General features: G+C 43.6%; 1 protein-coding gene across 2 annotated transcripts in view; it reads right to left on the reverse strand.

Moving 5' to 3' along the window:
* The window catches only part of CASD1 (CAS1 domain sialic acid O acetyltransferase 1), a 61,277-nt gene extending 45,401 nt beyond the window's left edge, over window positions 1–15,876 (reverse strand). For both annotated transcript variants that reach the window (XM_073333919.1, XM_073333918.1), the window contains exon 1: window positions 15,331–15,876. In XM_073333919.1, coding sequence (XP_073190020.1) covers window positions 15,331–15,463 — 133 coding nt within the window. In that variant the 5' untranslated portion in view covers window positions 15,464–15,876. The remainder of the gene's footprint in view (window positions 1–15,330) is intronic.
* Between the last annotated feature and the right edge of the window lie 5,621 nt (window positions 15,877–21,497).

Here is a 21,497-nt window from a genome sequence, read left to right on the forward strand (position 1 = left end):
AATGCGAGAGAGAGAGGGAGAAAAAGAAAAGGTTGGTGAGGTAATATTGTTTATTGGACCAATTTCTTCTGTTGGTGGGAGAGACAAGCTTTTGAGCTTCACAGGGGCTTTCCTTCAGATCTGGGCAAGATAACCAGAGTATAAGCTAAATACAAGTTGGGACAGATTGTTAAGCATAAGGGGTTCACAACTGATACATAGATACTAAGTTCAGAAGGGACCATTATGATCATCTAGTCTGACCTCCTGCACAATGCAGGCCACACACATCTGTAAGACTACTTAACTGTTTAATGTGCACTTCATTTTAACAGGGAGTAGGGTGTGTTACAAATTGTTGTAAAGGACCATACTTAAACCTTGATTTTTAGTGTCTACCAGAGTTATGACTTTAAGTTCCCAGGCTCATCTTTTGAAGGTGTTGTTTTCTTTGAGGACATGGAGTGAGAGGTCAGATATGGAGTGACTGCATTGTGAAAAGTGTTCACCCATGGGTGATATTGATCACAGTAGAAGAGAAGATATGTCTGCAGATTTTGCATCTGTTGTTTTGGCAGAGTCTGGTGCTGCTTTCATTTGGTGTGTCCTTATCTGTGGGAATCTTACTTTTGATGATCAAACAACCCCCCACCCCCAACTTTGTCAAGCTGAAGGCCAGGATAGGGGGATGGGGAAAGATTTCTATCAGAAGTGTTCCCATCAATATGGGTTGTAATTGTTCGATAATACCCCATCAGCATTCTGGCATGGGGCGGTAGATAACACCTATGCAAGTTCAGTCAGTGGGGATTTTTATTTTTAATTTGAAGCAGGTTCTCCTGGGATATCCGAGTGGCTTATTCCATGATGTGATCTGCTTCTCTGGTGGAGTGTTCTTGTTTAGCGAAGGCAGTTTAGTGCATTTTGATGTACTTTCTCTTCGGAGCAAAGTCTATAGTAACTGAGTGCCTGGCTGTAGATAACAGATTTCTTGATGTGTCTGGGATGGTTGCTAGATCTGTAGAGATAACAATGGTGATTTGTCGGGCTCCTGTATATACAGTAGAACCTGAGAGTTACAAACACCAGAGTTACGAACTGACCTGTCAACTACACACCTCATTTGGAACCGGAAGTACGCAATCAGGCAGCAGTGCAGAGAAGAAGAAAAAAGCAAATACAGTACAGTACTGTGTTAAATGTGAACTAGAAAAAAATAAAGGAAAAGTTTAAAAATTTTTTTGACGAGGTAAGAAAATTTAAATGAAACAAGCACAGGAACAGTTAAGATAGTTAAAAGCGGCATTTTTCTTTTGCATAGTAAAGTTTCAAAGCTGTATTAAGTCAATGTTCAGTTGTAAACTTTTGAAAGAACCACCATAACACCTTGGTTCAGAGTTACAAACATTTCAGTCACAAACAAACTTCCATTCCCAAAGTGTTTGTAACTCTCAGGTTCTACTGTAGTTGTTTGTAGGATTTCGTTTGTGATGTGCTCTCCCGGGTGCCACCTGGAATTGGGGTACAACTGAGCCCCCTGACCCACCAGCCTGGGCTCCCTTTCACACTTATTGTGTAACAAGCTGCAAAACCCTCCAGCCTGCACTTTCACCAGCATTCAGATAGGTAGGGACACACCTAGCTGCAGTTACACAAAGGCTCTCAAGCTACCAGCTTCCCAGCCTAGGACCCCTGAGCAGTACCATCCTGGCCTGGTCAAATATGGCCAGTACATGGGTTTAATACCCGGTCCGCCTCTCCCTCAATGTAAAGAGAACGATGCACACTTGTAGTAACCAAGCAGAGATTTTCCCCATGCACTCCAGTCAAAGCTCACTGGTTTAGATTAAAACAAAACAAGTTTATTAACTATAAAAGATAGATTTTAAGTGATTATAAGGGATAGCAAACAGTTCAAAGCAGATTACCTAGCAAATAAACAAAAAACACTAACTAAGCTTAATATACTAGCTAGACTGTGTATGAATAGCAGATTTTCACCTTAACTGATGGTACAAGCAGACTTGTAAATTCTTAAGACACAAGCTACACTTGCTTTGCAGCTTGGGCTCCCCAGGCGTTTCATACACAGGCTAGAAATCCCTTGAACCTGGGTCCAGCACTTTCCCTAGTTCAGTCTTTGTTCCTCAGGTGTGTCCAGGAGTCTTCTTATGTAGGGAGTGAAGAACCACAGATGATGTCACTCCCTGCCTTATATAGCTTTTGCATATGGCGGGAACCCTTTGTTCCAAAGCTTGGTTCCCAGATCAGTCTGTGGAAAAATACTGATATCCCAAGATGAAGTCCAACATCATGTGGCTTGGTCACATGCCCTTGTAGAGTCATAGCAGCCATCATTCACAGGCTATCTGTAGCGTTCTCAGGAAGGCTCACCAGGAGGCAGATAAGCTTCTCCTAAGGCCTACTGTTCTCCCGTCACAATCAGCTATCTAGACTGAAAGCATCTGTCTAGTGGCCATTACCCAGGTGTAAGTACATTTGAAATACAGATACATAGTCAATATTTATAACTTCAGATATAAAAATGATACATGCATAGAAATAGGATAATCATATTAAGCTAATCATAGCTTTTCTAATGACACCACACATGACTTACCTTGCATAAAATTGCATCGTAATTATGCTATAACCACATCATCATTATGAAGAATATTGGGTGCAGTGGCACACCATTGTTGAATCTGATTATGGTGTCCAGGAAGTTGATGCTGCTTTGGGAGCGTTCTAGAGAGTTTGAGAGAGGGGTTGTGGTTGTTTAAAATTTGTGGTGGAAATCTGTAAGGGAGCTTAGGTCATCTGTCCAGAAGATGAAAATATCGTCTATATATCTCAAGTATATGTTGGTTTTGTGGTGCATTTTTCTAGAAATTCTTCCTCAAGGTGGCCCCTGAAGAGATCAACATATTGGGGAGCCATCCTAATACCCATGGTTGTTCCCATAGTTTGGGCAAAGCATTTGTTATTAAATCTGAAGTTGTTGGGGCTGAGGATGAAATGGATGAGTTTGGCAATATTTGGCAATGTGTTTAGGGTGGATTTCAGAGCACTGTACATTGCAATTATCATAAATATTACTACGAAGAATTAAACTTTGTAGATGCTGAAAACTAACGGGAGATACATCATGAATACGTAAAAAAACAACTGTTAAACTTTTTCTGCTTTTGTATTACTAAATGTGTGCACCTTTCCCAGCCTGCTCTAAACAGTCTACACAGACACACACTAACTTCATAGCATTTGGTTTTATTAGACAGAAATTTAAACACAAGGTAAAAGTTCAACACATGCCTTCTCTCAAGGCGTGGTGCTCCTAAGGTTCCTATAGTTTATCCAGTTCAGATAACAAACCGCCTGCACCACTGATTCAGTAAGACTCAACAACCCCCAGCAGAGTGGATTCACAGACAAACACACGAACTTGTTACACTGAGGAATCCAGCCAGAAATCCTTGCTGTCATAGTTTTTAATCACTCACTATTGATCCACCTGATTTACACCTAGTTTAGTTGTATGTATCTTAACTCTGTGACCGGTTTAATCATTGCCTAGGAGTGAGAGACAGTGAATGGAAATAGCTGATCTGTGGAACATGGCAGTGCTGAGGTTTTTTTTAAAAAAAACATGCATTATTAACTGCCCAAAACCTTTTTTTTATGTATGTTTGAATGTAGCTGAACTCAGTCTATTATTTTTATTTACTATTTGTATTATCACAGCACCTAGAAGCCCTAGTCATGGACCAGGGCCTCATTCTGCTAGGCACTGTACAAATACAGAACAAAAAGATGATCCCTTACCTAAAAAGCTTACATTCTAAGTATGAGACAAGAGACAACAGATACATATAGGCAGAGGAGTAAAAGAACATGAAACAATATTTGGTTATCATGACAGACAGTGGTCCCAGCACACTGGCACCCTAACCAATGTCATGTGTTTTTTGCAGGCATCATGGCAAAGGAAAGTTTTGAGAAGGTTTTGGTAGGAGAATAATAATTAGTTTTGCAGATGTTTATGGGGAGTACTTCCCAAGAATGAGGAATAGCATGGGAGAAACCACAGAGGCATTTGTTTGAAAATGTAACCAAGTGTCTGATGTAGGCTGGCAGAACGGGCCCAGAAAAGCATGAGAAATTCACAACATTAACTCTCCATAAAAAAAAGGTTTTGGGCAGTTAATAATGCATGTTTTTTTTAAAAAAAACCTCAGCACTACCATGTTCCACAGATCAGCTATTTCCATTCACTGTCTCTCACTCCTAGGCAATGATTAAACCGGTCACAGAAGGCACTGGATGGATGTTAGTCCTTTCAATGAGTCCCTGTATCATCTGTTCATCCCTCATCTCTCTGCTGGTCCAGCACAGCCCAATCCTCCCTCCCAGCCCTCCTCCCCATGAAGGGGTAGGTATCAGTAAAGGCCCTACTGATTGAGGAACTGGACAGAGGATGCAAAAACAGTGCAGGGACGAAGAGTCAGTGGGGCATGTTCTGAAGTGGGGACACAAATGTAGGGTATGGATGTGGGTGGTTTATGCTAGTAAGAGTAGTTTAGGGGTATGCTGGACCCTCAGCACTTGTGCCAGAGTGCAGCACTAAAGGATGAAGCATGGCAAAGGGCAAGAGCTCTCCCAACCCCCCTCCTCCGCCCCTCCCCCACACTCCCTGCACTGCGCCAACACCCCATATTCCCTAGATTTGCACCAAAAAAGATATAAAAATCTGAAAATGTTATGAGCAACTCAAGTTAAGGATGCTGTGCATCAGTTAACCCCTTGAAAAATAATCCAACTAGCTTTTCTTTGTTCACAATCACTCCCATTGTTCAGGAAACAGCCAAAGACCAAAATGACATATCCCAAGTACTTATTAGCTTTTCATCTTGCCTCTATTTAATTAATGCTCATTTCCTTCACGGTATATACTTCTACTTTAGAGCACTTAAAAACATCAGCTCTAAAACCAGAAACTTTGGTTTTGGGGCAAAGCTTCCAAAAACAGCCCCAGCAGAATGCAGGAAGAAAACAGCTTATGTGCATAACACAAATTTATCTGAAAACTGCTCAGGGTAGGGCTGAAACTCAGAATGTATGCATATGGCTCAGGTTCAACGATCAGAGCATGTCACCTTGAGCTACCCAGTCAGTATGACAACAGAGCCCTAGTCTTCTTACATAAACACAATTCACTCTCTTTGGTTTATCAGTTAGGGTCAATCCAATCTGGAGCAGTAAACTTAATTTTCCAATAATTTCTTTAATTTTGCTTCCCCAGGAAGGGGGTAGGGGGAACAGTGGATACCGAAACAGTGCTGGGATAAATCCTGAGCAGGTAAGATCAGTTCAGGGAAGATAATATCCATAGTTTGAGCTCCAGGTGTTGACAAGTAAATGTTTTAAGAACCAAGTGATTTTGTAAACATGTGATTTGGGGGGACGGGGGAGGGGGGGGACAGACGACTGTATTTGTGCAATCCCTTGTTCAAATGACTCCTTATTTGGACCACTACCCCCACCTCACAACCCAAAAATGAACAACAAATTTTAAGACAATTGAGTCAGCACCTGGATTTTAAGACATGTCTACACAGCAATCAGGATGTGTGATTGCAGCATGCATAAGCGTAAGCAGACTAGCTCACTAAGAACAGCAGTGTAGCCACAACGGCATAGGCAGCAGCATGGGCTAGCCCCGAGTACACACCTAGGGTCCCAAGTGGAATTTAACTTGAATGCCTAGACTATACTGCTATTTTTAGTGAGCTAACCAGATCACAACTAGGTCGCCTATGCCTATACATGCTATGATCACACCTCCTGACTGCAGAGTAGACCTACCCATAGAGCACTGAAAAAAGTATTTAAAACAGTAGGCGATTTTGAGGCCAGGTCTACACTACAAACCTATCCTGGTGTCACTACATTGCTCGGGGGTGTGAAAAATCCACACCCGAGTGACCTAGTTGTATTGACATAATCCCTGCTGTAGACAGCGCTATGTCGACAGGAGAGCGTCTCCTGTTGACACAGCTGTCGCCTCTGGCAGAGGTGGATGAACTATGCCAACAAGAGAAGCTCTCCCCCTGGCATAGTGAAGTCTTCACTAAAGCACTACAGCAGCACAGCTGCAGCTTTTTAAGTGTACACCTGCCCCGAGCCTTAACTATAACAAAGCTGAGACTCCACTATTATTATATGCAACTGTAACAATCTCCATTCTCACACACCTGAGCGAGAAAGTTGCAGAGCTGTAAGGTGCCAGTGTAGACAAGCCCTTACATCTGTAAGATTACAGCCATGTGCAGTTGCAGGATTAGGGCCAAAATTAGCCAATAAGACCTACAATTTCCCAGCATTTTCCTACTAACTTTTCTTCCAAACATGCAATAAGAGAAATTTTTACCATGTTTCAATAGAAAACAAAACCTAATCAAAAACATTTAGGAAGTACAACATCTCCTCAGTCAACAGCAGATGACCTGCAAACATTTACACACATGCTTTACTCATATGAGTAGTCACATGTGTTTCTGCAGACTAAAACTTAGTCTGCAGACTAAGGCAGTCTTAACCAGGGGTACGCATACCTGTGGGGTTATACAGAAGTCTTCCAGGGGGTACATCAGCTCATCTAGATATTTGCCTAGTTTTACAACAGGTTACATAAAAAGCACTAGCAAAGTCAGTATAAACTAAAATTGCATACAATGGCTTTTTATATTGCTCTATATACTATACACTTAAATGTAAGTACAATATTTATATTCCAATTGATATATTTTATAATTCTATCGTAAAAATGAGAAAGTAAGCGATTTTTCAGTAATAGTGTAGTGTGATACTTTTGTACGTCTGGTTTCACAGGGGCAGTCGTGTTAGTCTGTATCCACAAAAAGAACAGGAGTACTTCTGGCACCTTAGAGGCTAACAAATTTATTTGAGCATAAGCTTTCGTGGGCTACAGCCCATAGAATGGAACATACAGTAAGAAGATATGTATATACATACAGAGAACATGAAAAGGTGGAAGTAGCCATACCAACTGTAAGATGCTAATTAATCAAGATGAGCTATTATCAGCAGGAGAAAAAAACTTTTGTAGTGATAATCAAGATGGCCCATTAAGACAGTTGACAAGAAGGTGTGAGGATACTTAACATGGGGAAATAGATTCAATATGTGTAATGACCCAGCCACTCCAGTCTCTATTGAAACCCAAGTTAATGGTATCTAGTTTGCATATTAAAAGTTTTTTTTTCTCCTGCTGATAATAGCTCATCTTAATTAGCCTCTTACAGTTGGTATGGCTACTTCCACCTTTTCATGTTCTCTGTATGTATATACATATCTTCTTACTGTATGTTCCATTCTATGGGCTTCAGAGTAACAGCCGTGTTAGTCTGTATTCGCAAAAAGAAAAGGAGTACTTGTGGCACCTTAGAGACTAACCAATTTATTTGAGCATGAGCTTTTGTGAGCTACAGCTCACTTCATCGGATGCATACCGTGGAAACTGCAGCAGACTTTATATACACACAGAGAATATGAAACAATACCTCCTCCCACCCCACTGTCCTGCTGGTAATAGCTTATCTAAAGTGATCATCAAGTTGGGCCATTTTCAGCACAAATCCAGGTTTTCTCACCCTCCAACTACAACTACAACTACAGCATTGGTGCCCCATCATCTCAGGCATTGGCACCCTGACAGCAGGATTGTCTGGCTATGTAGACTCCCTCCTCAGGCCCTACGCTACCAGCACTCCCAGCTACCTTCGAGACACCACTGACTTCCTGAGGAAACTTCAATCCATCGGTGATCTTCCTGATAACACCATCCTGGCCACTATGGATGTAGAAGCCCTCTACACCAACATTCCACACAAAGATGGACTACAAGCCGTCAAGAACACTATCCCCGATAATGTCACGGCTAACCTGGTAGCTGAACTTTGTGACTTTGTCCTTACCCATAACTATTTTACATTTGGGGACAATGTATACCTTCAGATCAGCGGCACTGCTATGGGTACCCGCATGGCCCCACAGTATGCCAACATTTTTATGGCTGATTTAGAATAACGCTTCCTCAGCTCTCGTCCCCTAAAGCCCCTACTCTACTTGCGCTATATTGATGACATCTTCATCATCTGGACCCATGGAAATGAAGCCCTTGAGGAATTCCACCATGATTTCAACAATTTCCATCCCACCATCAACCTCAGCCTGGTCCAGTCCACATAAGAGATCCACTTCCTGGACACTACAGTGCTCATAAACAATGGTCACATAAACACCACCCTATACCGGAAACCTACTGACCGCTATTCCTACCTGCATGCCTCCAGCTTTCACCCTGACCACACCACACATCCATCGTCTACAGCCAAGCTCTGCGATACAACCGCATTTGCTCCAACCCCTCAGACAGAGACAAACACCTACAAGATCTCTGTCAAGCTTTCTTACAACTACAATACCCACCTGCGGAAGTAAAGAAACAGATTGATAGAGCCAGAAGAGTTCCCAGAAGTTACCTACTACAGGACAGGCCTAACAAAGAAAATAACAGAACGCCACTAGCCGTCACCTTCAGCCCCCAACTAAAACCCCTCCAACGCATTATTAAGGATCTACAACCTATCCTAAAGGATGACCCAACACTCTCACAAATCTTGGGAGACAGGCCAGTCCTTGCCTACAGACAGCCCCGCAACCTGAAGCAAATACTCACCAACAACCACATACCACACAACAGAACCACTAACCCAGGAACTTATCCTTGCAACAAAGCCCGTTGCCAACTGTACCCACATATCTATTCAGGGGACACCATCACAGGGCCTAATAACATCAGCCACACTATCAGAGGCTCGTTCACCTGCACATCCACCAATGTGATATATGCCATCATGTGCCAGCAATGCCCCTCTGCCATTTACATTGGTCAAACTGGACAGTCTCTACATAAAAGAATAAATGGACACAAATCAGATGTCAAGAATTATAACATTCATAAACCAGTCGGAGAACACTTCAATCTCTCTGGTCACGCAATCACAGACATGAAGGTCGCTATCTTAAAACAAAAAAACTTCAAATCCAGACTCCAGCGAGAAACTGCTGAATTGGAATTCATTTGCAAATTGGATACTATTAATTTAGGCTTAAATAGAGACTGGGAGTGGCTAAGTCATTATGCAAGGTAGCCTATTTCCCCTTGTTTTTTCATACCCCCCCCCCCCCGCCCCAGACGTTCTGGTTTAACTTGGATTTAAACTTGGAGAGTGGTCAGTTTGGATGAGCTATTACCAGCAGGAGAGTGAGTTTGTGTGTGTATGGGGGTGGAGGGGTAAGAAAACCTGGATTTGTGCTGGAAATGGCCCACCTTGATTATCATGCACATTGTGTAGAGAGTTGTCACTTTGGATGGGCTATCACCAGCAGGAGAGTGAATTTGTGTGGGGGGGTGGAGGGTGAGAAAACCTGGATTTGTGCTGGAAATGGCCCAACTTGATGATCACTTTAGATAAGCTATTACCAGCAGGACAGTGGGGTGGGAGGAGGTATTGTTTCATATTCTCTGTGTGTATATAAAGTCTGCTGCAGTTTCCACGGTATGCATCCGATGAAGTGAGCTGTAGCTCACGAAAGCTCATGCTCAAATAAATTGGTTAGTCTCTAAGGTGCCACAAGCATTCTATGGGCTGTAGCCCACGAAAGCTTATGCTCAAATAAATTTGTTAGTCTCTGAGGTGCCACAAGTACTCCTGTTCTTTTTGTATGTCTGATTTTGCAAGCAAGTAGTTTTTGAGTGGGGTGAAACTTGGGGTATGCAAGACAAATCAGACTCCTGAAAGGAGTACAGTAGTCTGGAAAGGTTGAGAGCCACTGGACTAAGGGACAAGGGGGAAAAGGACAGGTTAGCCACCAAAAAATTATATAATATCCAATTAATATTAAAAAAACATTAAAATTATACTAACCTCCACTCCCCTGCCTATTTGGAGAACATGAGATTGTTTAGTAGTAGTGATCACTGTACATTATAATTTCCACCCATCTTCATATGTCTTTACCCATTTTTAGGATTGCCCACTTTTTCATATGGTTTTCTAGTGACCGGCTATTGCCTTTCTTGTCCCTCTCTAATGCTCACTGTTATAACAGTCCACAATACTAGTCTTTACCATCACAGAAAAAAAGTATGCTATTGACTAATTGTCTCCAGGTGTACCACTGCACATTTGACTAAGCAAATAATAAAGGTTTTTGTCCCTTGTCTAAAGGATCAGGTAATGATCATTACTTGATTTAGTAAACAAACCTCAACATACAAAAAGTCTGAGCCAACAATCTAGTCCTATGCTCTTTTAAGTACATAATTAATTTAAAAGTTTGTGTTTTTTAGGTAGCATAGAAGAGGAATAAAACACATTTTTACTGGCTGTGCCAAATTATGAATACACAATCTTCTGATTTCTCTCCAAAAACATATGCAATCTTAAAAGGTTTTATATGATCAACAGTGCTTGGTATTATCTAAGAAACTCATATCCAGTCCTGTGACAGGGTTCTCTCTTCCTCATACAGTTTCAATGTCACTTTATGCTTAAACTTGAGAAATTAGCAAAGAGTGATTATTCATCAACCTTTTGGAAAAACAACAACAGACATTTTGCTGGTTTTGATTTGTACACAGACCCCCTCTCCACTATCCCTACCCTGCCTCTATCCACATAGGGTGTTCATTAGTCTCTAAGGTGCCACAAGTACTCCTTTTCTTATTACATTCCTTGACATCTCTGAAACAGACTGAGCCTATATTGGAAAAATGTGGATGTGTACTACACCATTAGAACAGCTTCACTGGCAGTAACAAGAGTGAAAGGGGTTGCATAATATGACAAGCATTTTTACCACTGTTAGCTAACTGTGCACCAAGTTCAATTTTTACATGTCCAGTTTTCCTACTGTAGACATGGCCTATGGAACTGTATTGTGGATAAACTTCCTACTGTACCCACAGGACTGTGAAGCAGGGTTGTGTGTGTAAACTAGAAATAGGTGATGAGATCCCTTTAAATTTTTCAGAGGAACAGCCGTGTTAGTCTGTATTCGCAAAAAGAAAAGGAGTACTTGTGGCACCTTAGAGACTAACCAATTTATTTGAGCATGAGCTTTCGTGAGCTACAGCTCACTTCATCAGATGTTTACCGTGGAAACTGCAGCAGACTTTATATACACACAGAAATCATGAAACAATACCTCCTCCCACCCCACTGTCCTGCTGGTAATAGCTTATCTAAAGTGATCAACAGGTGGGCCATTTCCAGCACAAATCCAGGTTTTCTCACCCTCCACCCCCCCACACAAATTCACTCTCCTGCTGGTGCTAGCCCATCCAAAGTGACAACTCTTTACATAATCAAGTCGGGCTATTTCCTGCATAGATCAAGGTTTTCTCACATCCCCCCCACCCCCATACACACACAAACTCACTCTCCTGCTGGTAATAGCTCATCTAAACTGACCATTCTCCAGGTTTAAATCCAAGTTAAACCAGAACATCTGGGGGGGGGGGGGTAGGAAAAAACAAGAGGGAACAGGCTACCTTGCATAATGACTTAGCCACTCCCAGTCTCTATTTAAGCCTAAATTAATAGTATCCAATTTGCAAATGAATTCCAATTCAGCAGTTTCTCGCTGGAGTCTGGATTTGAAGTTTTTTTGTTTTAAGATAGCGACCTTCATGTCTGTGATTGCGTGACCAGAGAGATTGAAGTGTTCTCCGACTGGTTTATGAATGTTATAATTCTTGACATCTGATTTGTGTCCATTTATTCTTTTACGTAGAGACTGTCCAGTTTGACCAATGTACATGGCAGAGGGGCATTGCTGGCACATGATGGCATAGATCACATTGGTGGATGTGCAGGTGAACGAGCCTCTGATAGTGTGGCTGATGTTATTAGGCCCTGTGATGGTGTCCCCTGAATAGATATGTGGGCACAATTGGCAACGGGCTTTGTTGCAAGGATAAGTTCCTGGGTTAGTGGTTCTGTTGTGTGGTATGTGGTTGTTGGTGAGTATTTGCTTCAGGTTGCGGGGCTGTCTGTAGGCAAGGACTGGCCTGTCTCCCAAGACTTGTGAGAGTGTTGGGTCATCCTTTAGGATAGGTTGTAGATCCTTAATAATGCGTTGGAGGGGTTTTAGTTGGGGGCTGAAGGTGACGGCTAGTGGCGTTCTGTTATTTTCTTTGTTAGGCCTGTCCTGTAGTAGGTAACTTCTGGGAACTCTTCTGGCTCTATCAATCTGTTTCTTTACTTCTGCAGGTGGGTATTGTAGTTGTAAGAAAGCTTGACAGAGATCTTGTAGGTGTTTGTCTCTGTCTGAGGGGTTGGAGCAAATGCGGTTGTATCGCAGAGCTTGGCTGTAGACGATGGATCGTGTGGTGTGGTCAGGGTGAAAGCTGGAGGCATGCAGGTAGGAATAGCGGTCAGTAGGTTTACGGTATAGGGTGGTGTTTATGTGGCCATTGTTTATTAGCACTGTAGTGTCCAGGAAGTGGATCTCTTGTGTGGACTGGACCAGGCTGAGGTTGGTGGTGGGATGGAAATTGTTGAAATCATGGTGGAATTCCTCAAGGGCTTCTTTTCCATGGGTCCAGATGATGAAGATGTCATCAACATAGCGCAAGTAGAGTAGGGGCTTTAGGGGACGAGAGCTGAGTAATTTTTCATTACTGTTTATGGAATATGCTGGATTTGCAGCACTGGAACTGAAATGTTCTAATTATCCACTGAACAGGCAACAGTACAAGTTTCTCTGTACTGTCTTGCCAAAATACCTCGACCTTAAAATGGATCATTTCAAAGGACATAGAAACTGAACTATGTTTGTACTTTCTCATCCCTTGGCTCTTCCACTAAAAAAAAAAAAAATCTACCTACCTAGTTGTGACGTTATCTGATTAAAATATGATCATGTAGATTATTGTTGCTACCACTGTTATATAAGTGCAACAAATCTTGTACAAAGTGTGTCAAGTAAGGTATCTATGGAAAGGTTATGATTTGCTGAATATGATTATACTATTTGTATGCATGTATTATTTTTGTATCTGAAGTTATGAATATTAACTATGTACCTGTATTTCAAATGTTTGTCCCTGTGGTAACACCAACAAGGTATTTAGCCTGCACATCTTGAAGGGACTATTCAAGTTAAATGACCCATCAAGAAACACTTAACTTACAATGCACCATGGAAGACGTCCATCCACACCTGATGGACTTTCAAGTGAATGTTCTGAGTAAAGTATGAGTAATGGCCTTGACTAAGCAAAGCATGCATAGACATGTGACTTGCCCATGTGAGTCCAAATACCATCTTATTACCTGTAATTTTCCACAAAGTAGAACAATGGGTTTCCCTTCACTTGGCAGAAGCTATAAAAGGCCCTGGAAACATCTCCATTTTGTCCTCCCCAAACCTCTGGACTATGGACTTGTACTAATGTACTAACCAAGGGACTGAGGACCTTCCAGTGATTTGGAAGCAACCAGAGACAAGCCAGCAGTTTTTTTCATCACTGCTATAAGCCTGATCCAAGAACTTTGTATTTATTGTATGTATTTGATTCCTTTAACCAATTTTCAGTCTCACCTTTCTTATAAATAAACCTTTAGATATTAGATACTAAAGGGTTGGCAAAAGCATGATTACTGAGAAAGATCTGAGTTATATATTGACCTGGGTATGTTGCTGCTCCTTTGGGATCAGAAGAACCCTTTTGTTTGATGAAATTGGTTTTAAAGAACCACTCATCATTAAGTCTTGGTGTTGAACCCATGACTGGAATACCTAAGGAGGCTGCATTTCTGGCTTCTTGTTAGCCAGTGTGGTGAGACAGAAGTTTACTTTTGTTGCTGGATTGGTATATCTCATGGAAGAATAACCACCGGTTTTGGGGCATCTGCTCTTTTTCCAGCAGCTTGTCCTGAATTTGGTACTCTCAATTGTGACCCACGGAGACACACTGACACTACTACCTTATTTGCTTTCATCAAACAGGGCATTTGTGACAGTGATTTTGGGGTTTAGGTCAATTGTTTACATGGAACAAGGGCATATATCAAACAATTAAGATTTTACACCATTATTACTATTTCAGTCAAGGACCTGATTTTCTTCCAAGCCAAAATAGTTATACTGACATTGTGGATGCCCATATACAGGTCTGAAAGCAGTTATACAGTACAGGCTATTCCCCTTTGAGTATGGGAACAAACAATATTGGTATAAGTACTGTATTTTCACCCATGTACGACGGCATTCACTGGAAGGGGGACTGTACCACTTAAACTATACCAGTATAGTTAAACCAGTACAACTTGCGTGCTTCAACAAAGCTGTTGACTTTCGGTCCCAACCAGTGGCCTAGAGGTGAACACCACCACACACAATTGTAAATCCATAGCAGGTTTTGTAATGTTATGGGGGGAGGAGGGGAAATCTGCAAGGTGGTTGAGACCAAGGCACGTTTCTGTTGACTGTCTAATTCAATCTGAACAAAGCCAGGGGCTGGTGTTTAACACGCTGGTGCCATCCACCATTTTAAATAGCATCCAAGGGAGCTCGGATTCAGTCCCTGTTCTCCAAAACTCGTTCCTCTCCTCCCCAAGCCTTCCCGTGCCGGCTCAGCTAGGGCTGTCTATTTGCACTCCCCTGCCTCTTAACTGTTTGCACTGGAGCGTCCTAGACTGCCAGGTCCTCAGGGCAGGGACCTGACTAAACACACCAGCCAATTTCAATTCCCTCCTGCCAGCCCTTCCCCGGGCAAAAGGTGTCCCCGTCCTGCGCTGCCCTAGTGGGTGTCCCCAACAGTCCGTGCGAACAGCTCGGCTCCGGTAACAAGTAACCGCGGGGAGGGTAGGAAGATGATGCTCAACTATGGCGAAGTTTAGGAGCCGTCCCCGTCCCCATCCCTCAAAGCGGTGCCGGCCCCTCCGTGCGACACCAGCTTGCGGGCACCAGCCGTGGGGTACCCAGCCACCCTGTCCGGGCCCCGGAGCGCCCGTTCTGCGCGGCGGGAGCTCGGGTCCGTCCCGCGGCTGGTGCCGGGAGCCGCAGCGCCTTTCGCCGGGGACAGCACCCAGGAGCCCCTGCAAGGCAGGAGACGCGGGGGAAGCGCGACCCACAGGATGCCTCCCCCGCGGCTGCGGCGGCGGGTCCCGGCTCCCCCCGCGGACCTCCGCCCGGCTCCCCAATGTCCCGGGGCTCCCCCTCCGCGGGGCTGCCAGCGCCGTACCCTCCCCTCACCTCGGTAGTGGCGGAAGGCGGCGTGGCAGGCGGCGAGCAGCAGGACGGCGCCCAGCGCCAGCGCCTTGGCGCTCCTCACGCTGAAGTAGTGGTTGATCTCCCGCTTGCCCACGGTGTAGGCCAGGGCCGCCATCTTGGCTCCTCCATGACAACAGCGTGCGATGGAGCGGGCGGGCGCAGCGGGGCAGCACTGGGTCTCCCGCGGCGGCGAAGGGGAGAGGAGCCTCCGCTGCTGCTGCCGCCGGCGCCAGCAGCGCCGCTGAGCGGGGCCCGACACCCCCGCGGACGGCGAGAGGACGCCCCCGCCCAGCCCAGCGCCGCTTCACTCCAGCCGCCAGCAGCGGGCCGTCCCTTCCTTCCCCGCCCCGAGCTGCGCCGCCGCCGCCGCCTGCCTCCCGCAGCGCGACCCCGCCCTGGCCGCTGGGCCCTGCAGCTCCTCCGGGGCATGGACCAGGGGCGGGGCCCGGCGCTCGTGGCTGCTACTGCTGGCTGGGGACAGTTGTCGCTGGGCTGATGTTATTACTCGACCCCTCCCCCGGGGCTCGGTTGGGGCCAAGCGGCGCTTCCTTCCCTGGGCACTTGCCCAGCAGCCAGGCAGGCACCGCACCTGGGGTTGGGCGTCGCTAACACCTTCTGCCCTGTGGCAGGCACGCTGGGGCCCAGCTACTGAAGCCCTTTGGGGACCCTGGGAAGTCGCTCTTGTTAGTCATGTACACGCACTAGGACATCCCCTTGTGCAAGTGGGGCCAGCGAGGGGTTATGTCACCACCTTCTTCCCTGCAAAGGCGGGCTCCTCACGCTGGAGCACCTACCCTGGGCTGGGCCGCTCCCAAAGAGCATGTCCTGAGTGTCTGCAGATAGCTGCAGCCAGAGGTTGGCTTCCACCCTTCCTGGTTACCAGGTGCAGGGTGCTCCTAACACACTCTCAGTCCTAAATTTTCCCCCCAAAACGGTGTGTTCTGCAGTGTGCAGCCCTCTCCTGGGCTGTTCATGTAGTTTAGGTCCATATCGAGCTGTTTGCTGCTTTAATTGAAGTTACCCAAAGTTGAATGGCTTAGCTTGATTAAAGACTAAAATAAGTTTATTTAACTACAAAGAGATATTTTAAGTCAGTACAAGGCTTAAGATCAAACACTTTCTAGTCTTATCATTTAAACTAAACTTGGTTCAAGATAATATTCCTACCACACCCTCCCAGCAATAGGGCTGTCCAAATTGCAGGTCAGTATCTCTCCCAAAGTCAAGTAGCTGCTTCCTTTGTTTTCTTAGGGGGAGATACATTTTCCTGAGGAGGAAACAAGGAGTCTCCTGCTGAAAGAGTTTCCGTGTTTCTTGCTAAAATACTGATGTTTGTTCTTGCCCCGCTTCCTTGCCAAAGACTGGCCATCTGACAGATGATTGTCCATCTAACTTTGATGACTGCTAGCCAGAGGAATCAGCTTGTCCTTTGTCTTTCAGAAACTGGTTTATTCAGACTTGTCTGGTAAACACGTTTCAGACCTAACTTTAGCTTATGTTTATACTTTTACATATAATGTTGCTACAAACATTTCACCATGATATTATCGAACACAGAATTACTAGTTTTCAAATGATACTTCACAAAGCAGATTTTGTACAAAACTTACTAGAATACTGTGTAGAATGTGAATACAGGGGTGCATTCAGTCACGCGCACACACTCAACAAACAGAACAAGGATCCTTTCTTTACCTACTGTCAATGCATTTTGCTGAAATTCATAAATAAATTTAGAGGCACAGAGCCAAAAAAAAAAGACCTTGTGTAGTGAAACTAAAAAGTGTGTGTGGCCTAAGTGGCATTGCTTAATTTTCAGGGTTGGCAGATTAGATTTTTGTCAGTAAGTGTCGCTTTCACCCTACGCACGCAAACTGACAAAAACAATTTCCATAGATGATCATCAAAATTTACAGACAGGCACAATAAAAGTGCTTCTTGAGAACTCAGAGTTTAATTTAAAGATATTTATCTTGTGACATAGGATGTTGACAATTTGCATTTGGTTATAAAGCTTTAACTTTTTGAGTCACACTAATTTATTGTCTGACACTCCCCCATAATTTTGCACTGTGAAAAATTTAATGGATAAAAATCTAAAAAGAGTTTTAAAACCCATCACTATTATCCCTGAAAGTTATAAAAAAAATCAAATTCTGCTAATCCTGTTTAATTTGTATTATGAGCATCTCCTGTCAGCTATGGAAACAGATACTTTCTCTGTATAAAATAAAGAGAGCATGAGACATTTATTTCTGCAAATGATCAGAAATGGAAAAAACCCTCCAATTTAAATGAGATGAGGAAAAGCTGCAAAAGGAGAAAGAGAGAACGTTTCACTATAATAACTTATGAAATAAAAAATAGCAATAGGGACTAAAAGATATATGATAATGCCGCAAACAGACTGTGAAGCCCCATTCTTTGCAGACCCAATATGTTTCCTTTTTATTAAGATCAGTTGAAAATTTATTTTGGGGGCAAAAAAATTATCCTTTAACAAAAAAATTTCATTGTAGTCAAAATCCAAATATTTGACAACTGAAAAACTTTCTTTGTTTCTTTGTCCCCTTCCTTTTTCCAGTGGGGAAAAGAGAGAGGAAGGAAGAAAAGATCTGAAAAATTGTTTAATTGGAAAAACCAAACATTTTGTATTTTTTTTGAAATTTTTCATGCAAGCTACTTACCATTTTTCAACCAACCCTACATTTTACACTGCCAACTTCTCTGCACTGTAATTTCTCATACATATAAAGTATATTGAATTGAATTGCAGCCACTTCTATGCTGGAGGGCACATCCACTTGGACTGCTGGGACACAGGATCCTAGAAGGGGCAATTTTGACTTATGACATCAAACAAACCCTGACTCTTAGGATCCTGGGCAATAGAGGCAGATGCTTGATCCTGCTTTGGCAGGTCCTGTGCCTGAACATTTCCACAGGGGAAGCCTCAGGTGGTATAGAGCTACCATAGTGACTCCTATGCTATCCCATTCCACTGCATGTCCAGGAGACAAGGGGCAAGACCCTGGCTGCCCAAATGACCTGGAGGCCCTAGGCACAACGGATAAGTAACAGCAGCAGCATTTATGCTATTATAATTTACATGGGATAATAGACTGGTCCCAGGCAGTCCCAGAATTGGAGAAGCGTAAAAGTGGTTTTAGCCACTTCTGATTCTTCTCCCCAGTCTTGCACTGACAGCAGCATGGCCAGATGAGAGTATTGGGGTCATTATGTCCACAGACAGGGCCTTAGTTTTTAAGTTCTCATCCAAAAAAATCCACACAGGGTAATTGCATGGAAACATACATATATGTATATGGTCTCAATGATGTATATATTTGGGGCTCAGTTTCCCTAGATACGTCAGGCATCTGCTTCTCCTATTTATCGTGCGTACATGTGTTACCACTCAAAAACTTACTGATTTCAGTGAGAGCAAAAGTAACATCCTGTTTCCATCCATCCTGTTAAATGTGCTTATTGTAATCTTTCACGTGTGGGCATGTAGTCTATGAACTTCTCAACTCAAGTTATTCATGGAAAAAAACCAAAACCCACAAACAAAAACCCCGATGAGATTGCTTTAGTATTTTAAGAATGCTCAACTTCATTGCTTCTCAGAGGGAAAAATTGTCCAGTTAATTCCAGGTGCACATGTTTGCAACTGTTGAAAATTTTCTGAAAGTACAAAACCAAGAATTTTATAGATTATTTTACTTTTGAAACTGAAAAAAATGGCAGAATTACAAATTGACTCTCCTTATTTTTTCATACAATATTAGAAACCTTTGTCCTTTACTATTGCTTCATTTTCCTTGAAATAGCAACAGTAAACACTCTGATAAATGGTTTGAAAGTTTAGCTAGTTTTACAAATTTCTGTAAATACCTCCCTATGATTTACTGAAATATTTTTTCTAGCTTCTCACAGCATTATTTCATCAATGAATCATAACAATATTGTTCTCTTCTAGTACATTCCTACAGCAATAATTCAGGGAAATGGCTTTTTACTACTACCTTGCAATAGGTGCAATCACATCTTAATTCCTACTTTCACTAAAAATGATGGTAATATAGAAAATTCTTGACCGCTGTAGGATTATAAGGACTAAGATTCAGATCCTCTGGCTTGGCTGAACTGTATTTGGTGCAGGACTGGAGATGGACAGAAGTAGCTTTTTACCACCTGTAGTCCCTCTCCCCTTCAAAATCCAGGGACAGGCCATGGGCTGAATATGACCACAGTGCAACATAGAGCAGCCTCAGGGCTGCTGTAAATTGCCCCTGGCTACCAAACCCCCAAAAGGAGAAGTCCAGGAGCCAGGGATTATTGGAATCCACTAGCACTCTGGCTATGCTTCCTTTCCTGTGGTCACCTTTTCGGCTGCTACACCAGCTCTGTGCAATCCATAGATTTCACCCATACACTGGGGGAATGACCCATGTAAACCCTCCTTTAATGGCCCCTTTATGCCATTAGAGTAGTGTAAAGTGTCCACAGTAGGGGACAGAATCTAGCTTATCAAGCTTAGTATCATAAGGATATTAATAAACATTGAGTTCAAAATACCGCACAGTCTCTCCTGATTGCTTTATATTCACATAGAACACCAAGAGCAATAAGATGGAATTCTGTATCTGTGACCTGTTGGGGAAGCTGAGTAATTGACCAACACTGTCATCTGGGAAGAAACAAGCCAGCTGAAAGCTATTCCAGCCACCTATTCCCAAGTCCCATAGTCATGTTATGAAGCATCATGGTCAATAGTATCAAAAGGTGCTGATAGTTCTAGCAGTGTCAGTAAGGACAGTTTTTCCTTGTACATTAGTAGAAGGTCATCATTAAGGCTATGTTTTAGTCATGGGTATTTTTAGTAAAAGTCATGGACAGGTCACGGGCAGTAAACAAAAATTCATGGCCCGTGACCTGTCCATGACGTGTACTGTATACCCCTGTCTAAAACTTTGGTGCTCTGTGGGGGAGGGGCACACCAGGTGCACTGCAGGTGCTCAGGGGGGCAGCCCGGGGGTGCTGCGGGTGCTCGGGGGGATGTGTGTGTGTGGCCAGGGGTGCTGCTGCTTCTGGGGGGTGAGGTGCTGGGTGGCAGTACACAGCCTGTACTGTATGCTAGTGCTCGGAAGGGGAGGCTGTCAGGCCCCCTACAAGGCTCCTGGAAGTGGCCGGCATGTCCCTGTGGCCCCTAGGTGGAGGCGCAGCCAGAGGGGCTCTGTGCACTGCCCCCATTTGGAGTGCCCACTCCGCAGTTCCCATTGGCCAGAAATCGCAGCCAATGGGATCTGTGGGAGCAGTGTCTGTGGGTGGAGGCAGTGTGCAGAGCTGCCTGGCTGCACTTCCGCCTAGGAGCTGGACATACCGGCTGCTTCCAGGGGTAAGTGTTGCCCAGAGCCCCCATTCCCAATCCTGTGTCCTTACCAGAGAGCCAGACTAACTCCCACTGAATGGGAATCTCTCCATGGGCTTCAGTGGGATTTGGATCGAGATCCAGATACTGAAGCAATTACTCTGCTCCTAACTCCTCTGAAATAAAAAGAGATCACAGTCCTTTTCTCTGATATGTCCCAGTAGCAACTAACCTGCTTAAGTCTCTACAGCTAATTCCAGTTATCTTAAGTGAAATCAGATAACACTGTCATGGTGTAGATAACAGGGAGAAAGGCAGAAAATAAAGAGGTAGCAAAACAGAGTTACACCTTATTACTAAATATCACTGGGTGGATGATAACAATATGAAGTTATTATTGCTATACATTGTAACTCTGGTATAGCAGAAAGCATTCATTTATCTCACAGATCAAGGGCTGTTTCAGTTCATTGTCTCAGCAGGCCATTCTGGAAGTCCCCCAAGAAACCATGCATGAGTATTCAGAGGAAAATCTTTTAAGTGTTCTTCTGTCTGTTCACATGGAGATGAGGGGTTTACCCAGGATGGACACAGTCTGCCAGGTATACCAAGAGACCGACTCCAGAAGTGAATTACTATTGATTAGAAGAAACACTGCAATTTCTATAAACTTAGTGCCTTATTTCCCTATTTGCTAGTAAACTTACCAATACTGAGGAGTATGACAGAACCGCTAATAAGTCAAAACTGAGCTTTTGGTTTGTAAATGCTCTTT

The sequence above is a fragment of the Lepidochelys kempii genome, chromosome 2 (assembly GCF_965140285.1).
Source record: "Lepidochelys kempii isolate rLepKem1 chromosome 2, rLepKem1.hap1, whole genome shotgun sequence".
In the NCBI taxonomy this organism is placed as follows: domain Eukaryota; kingdom Metazoa; phylum Chordata; order Testudines; family Cheloniidae; genus Lepidochelys; species Lepidochelys kempii.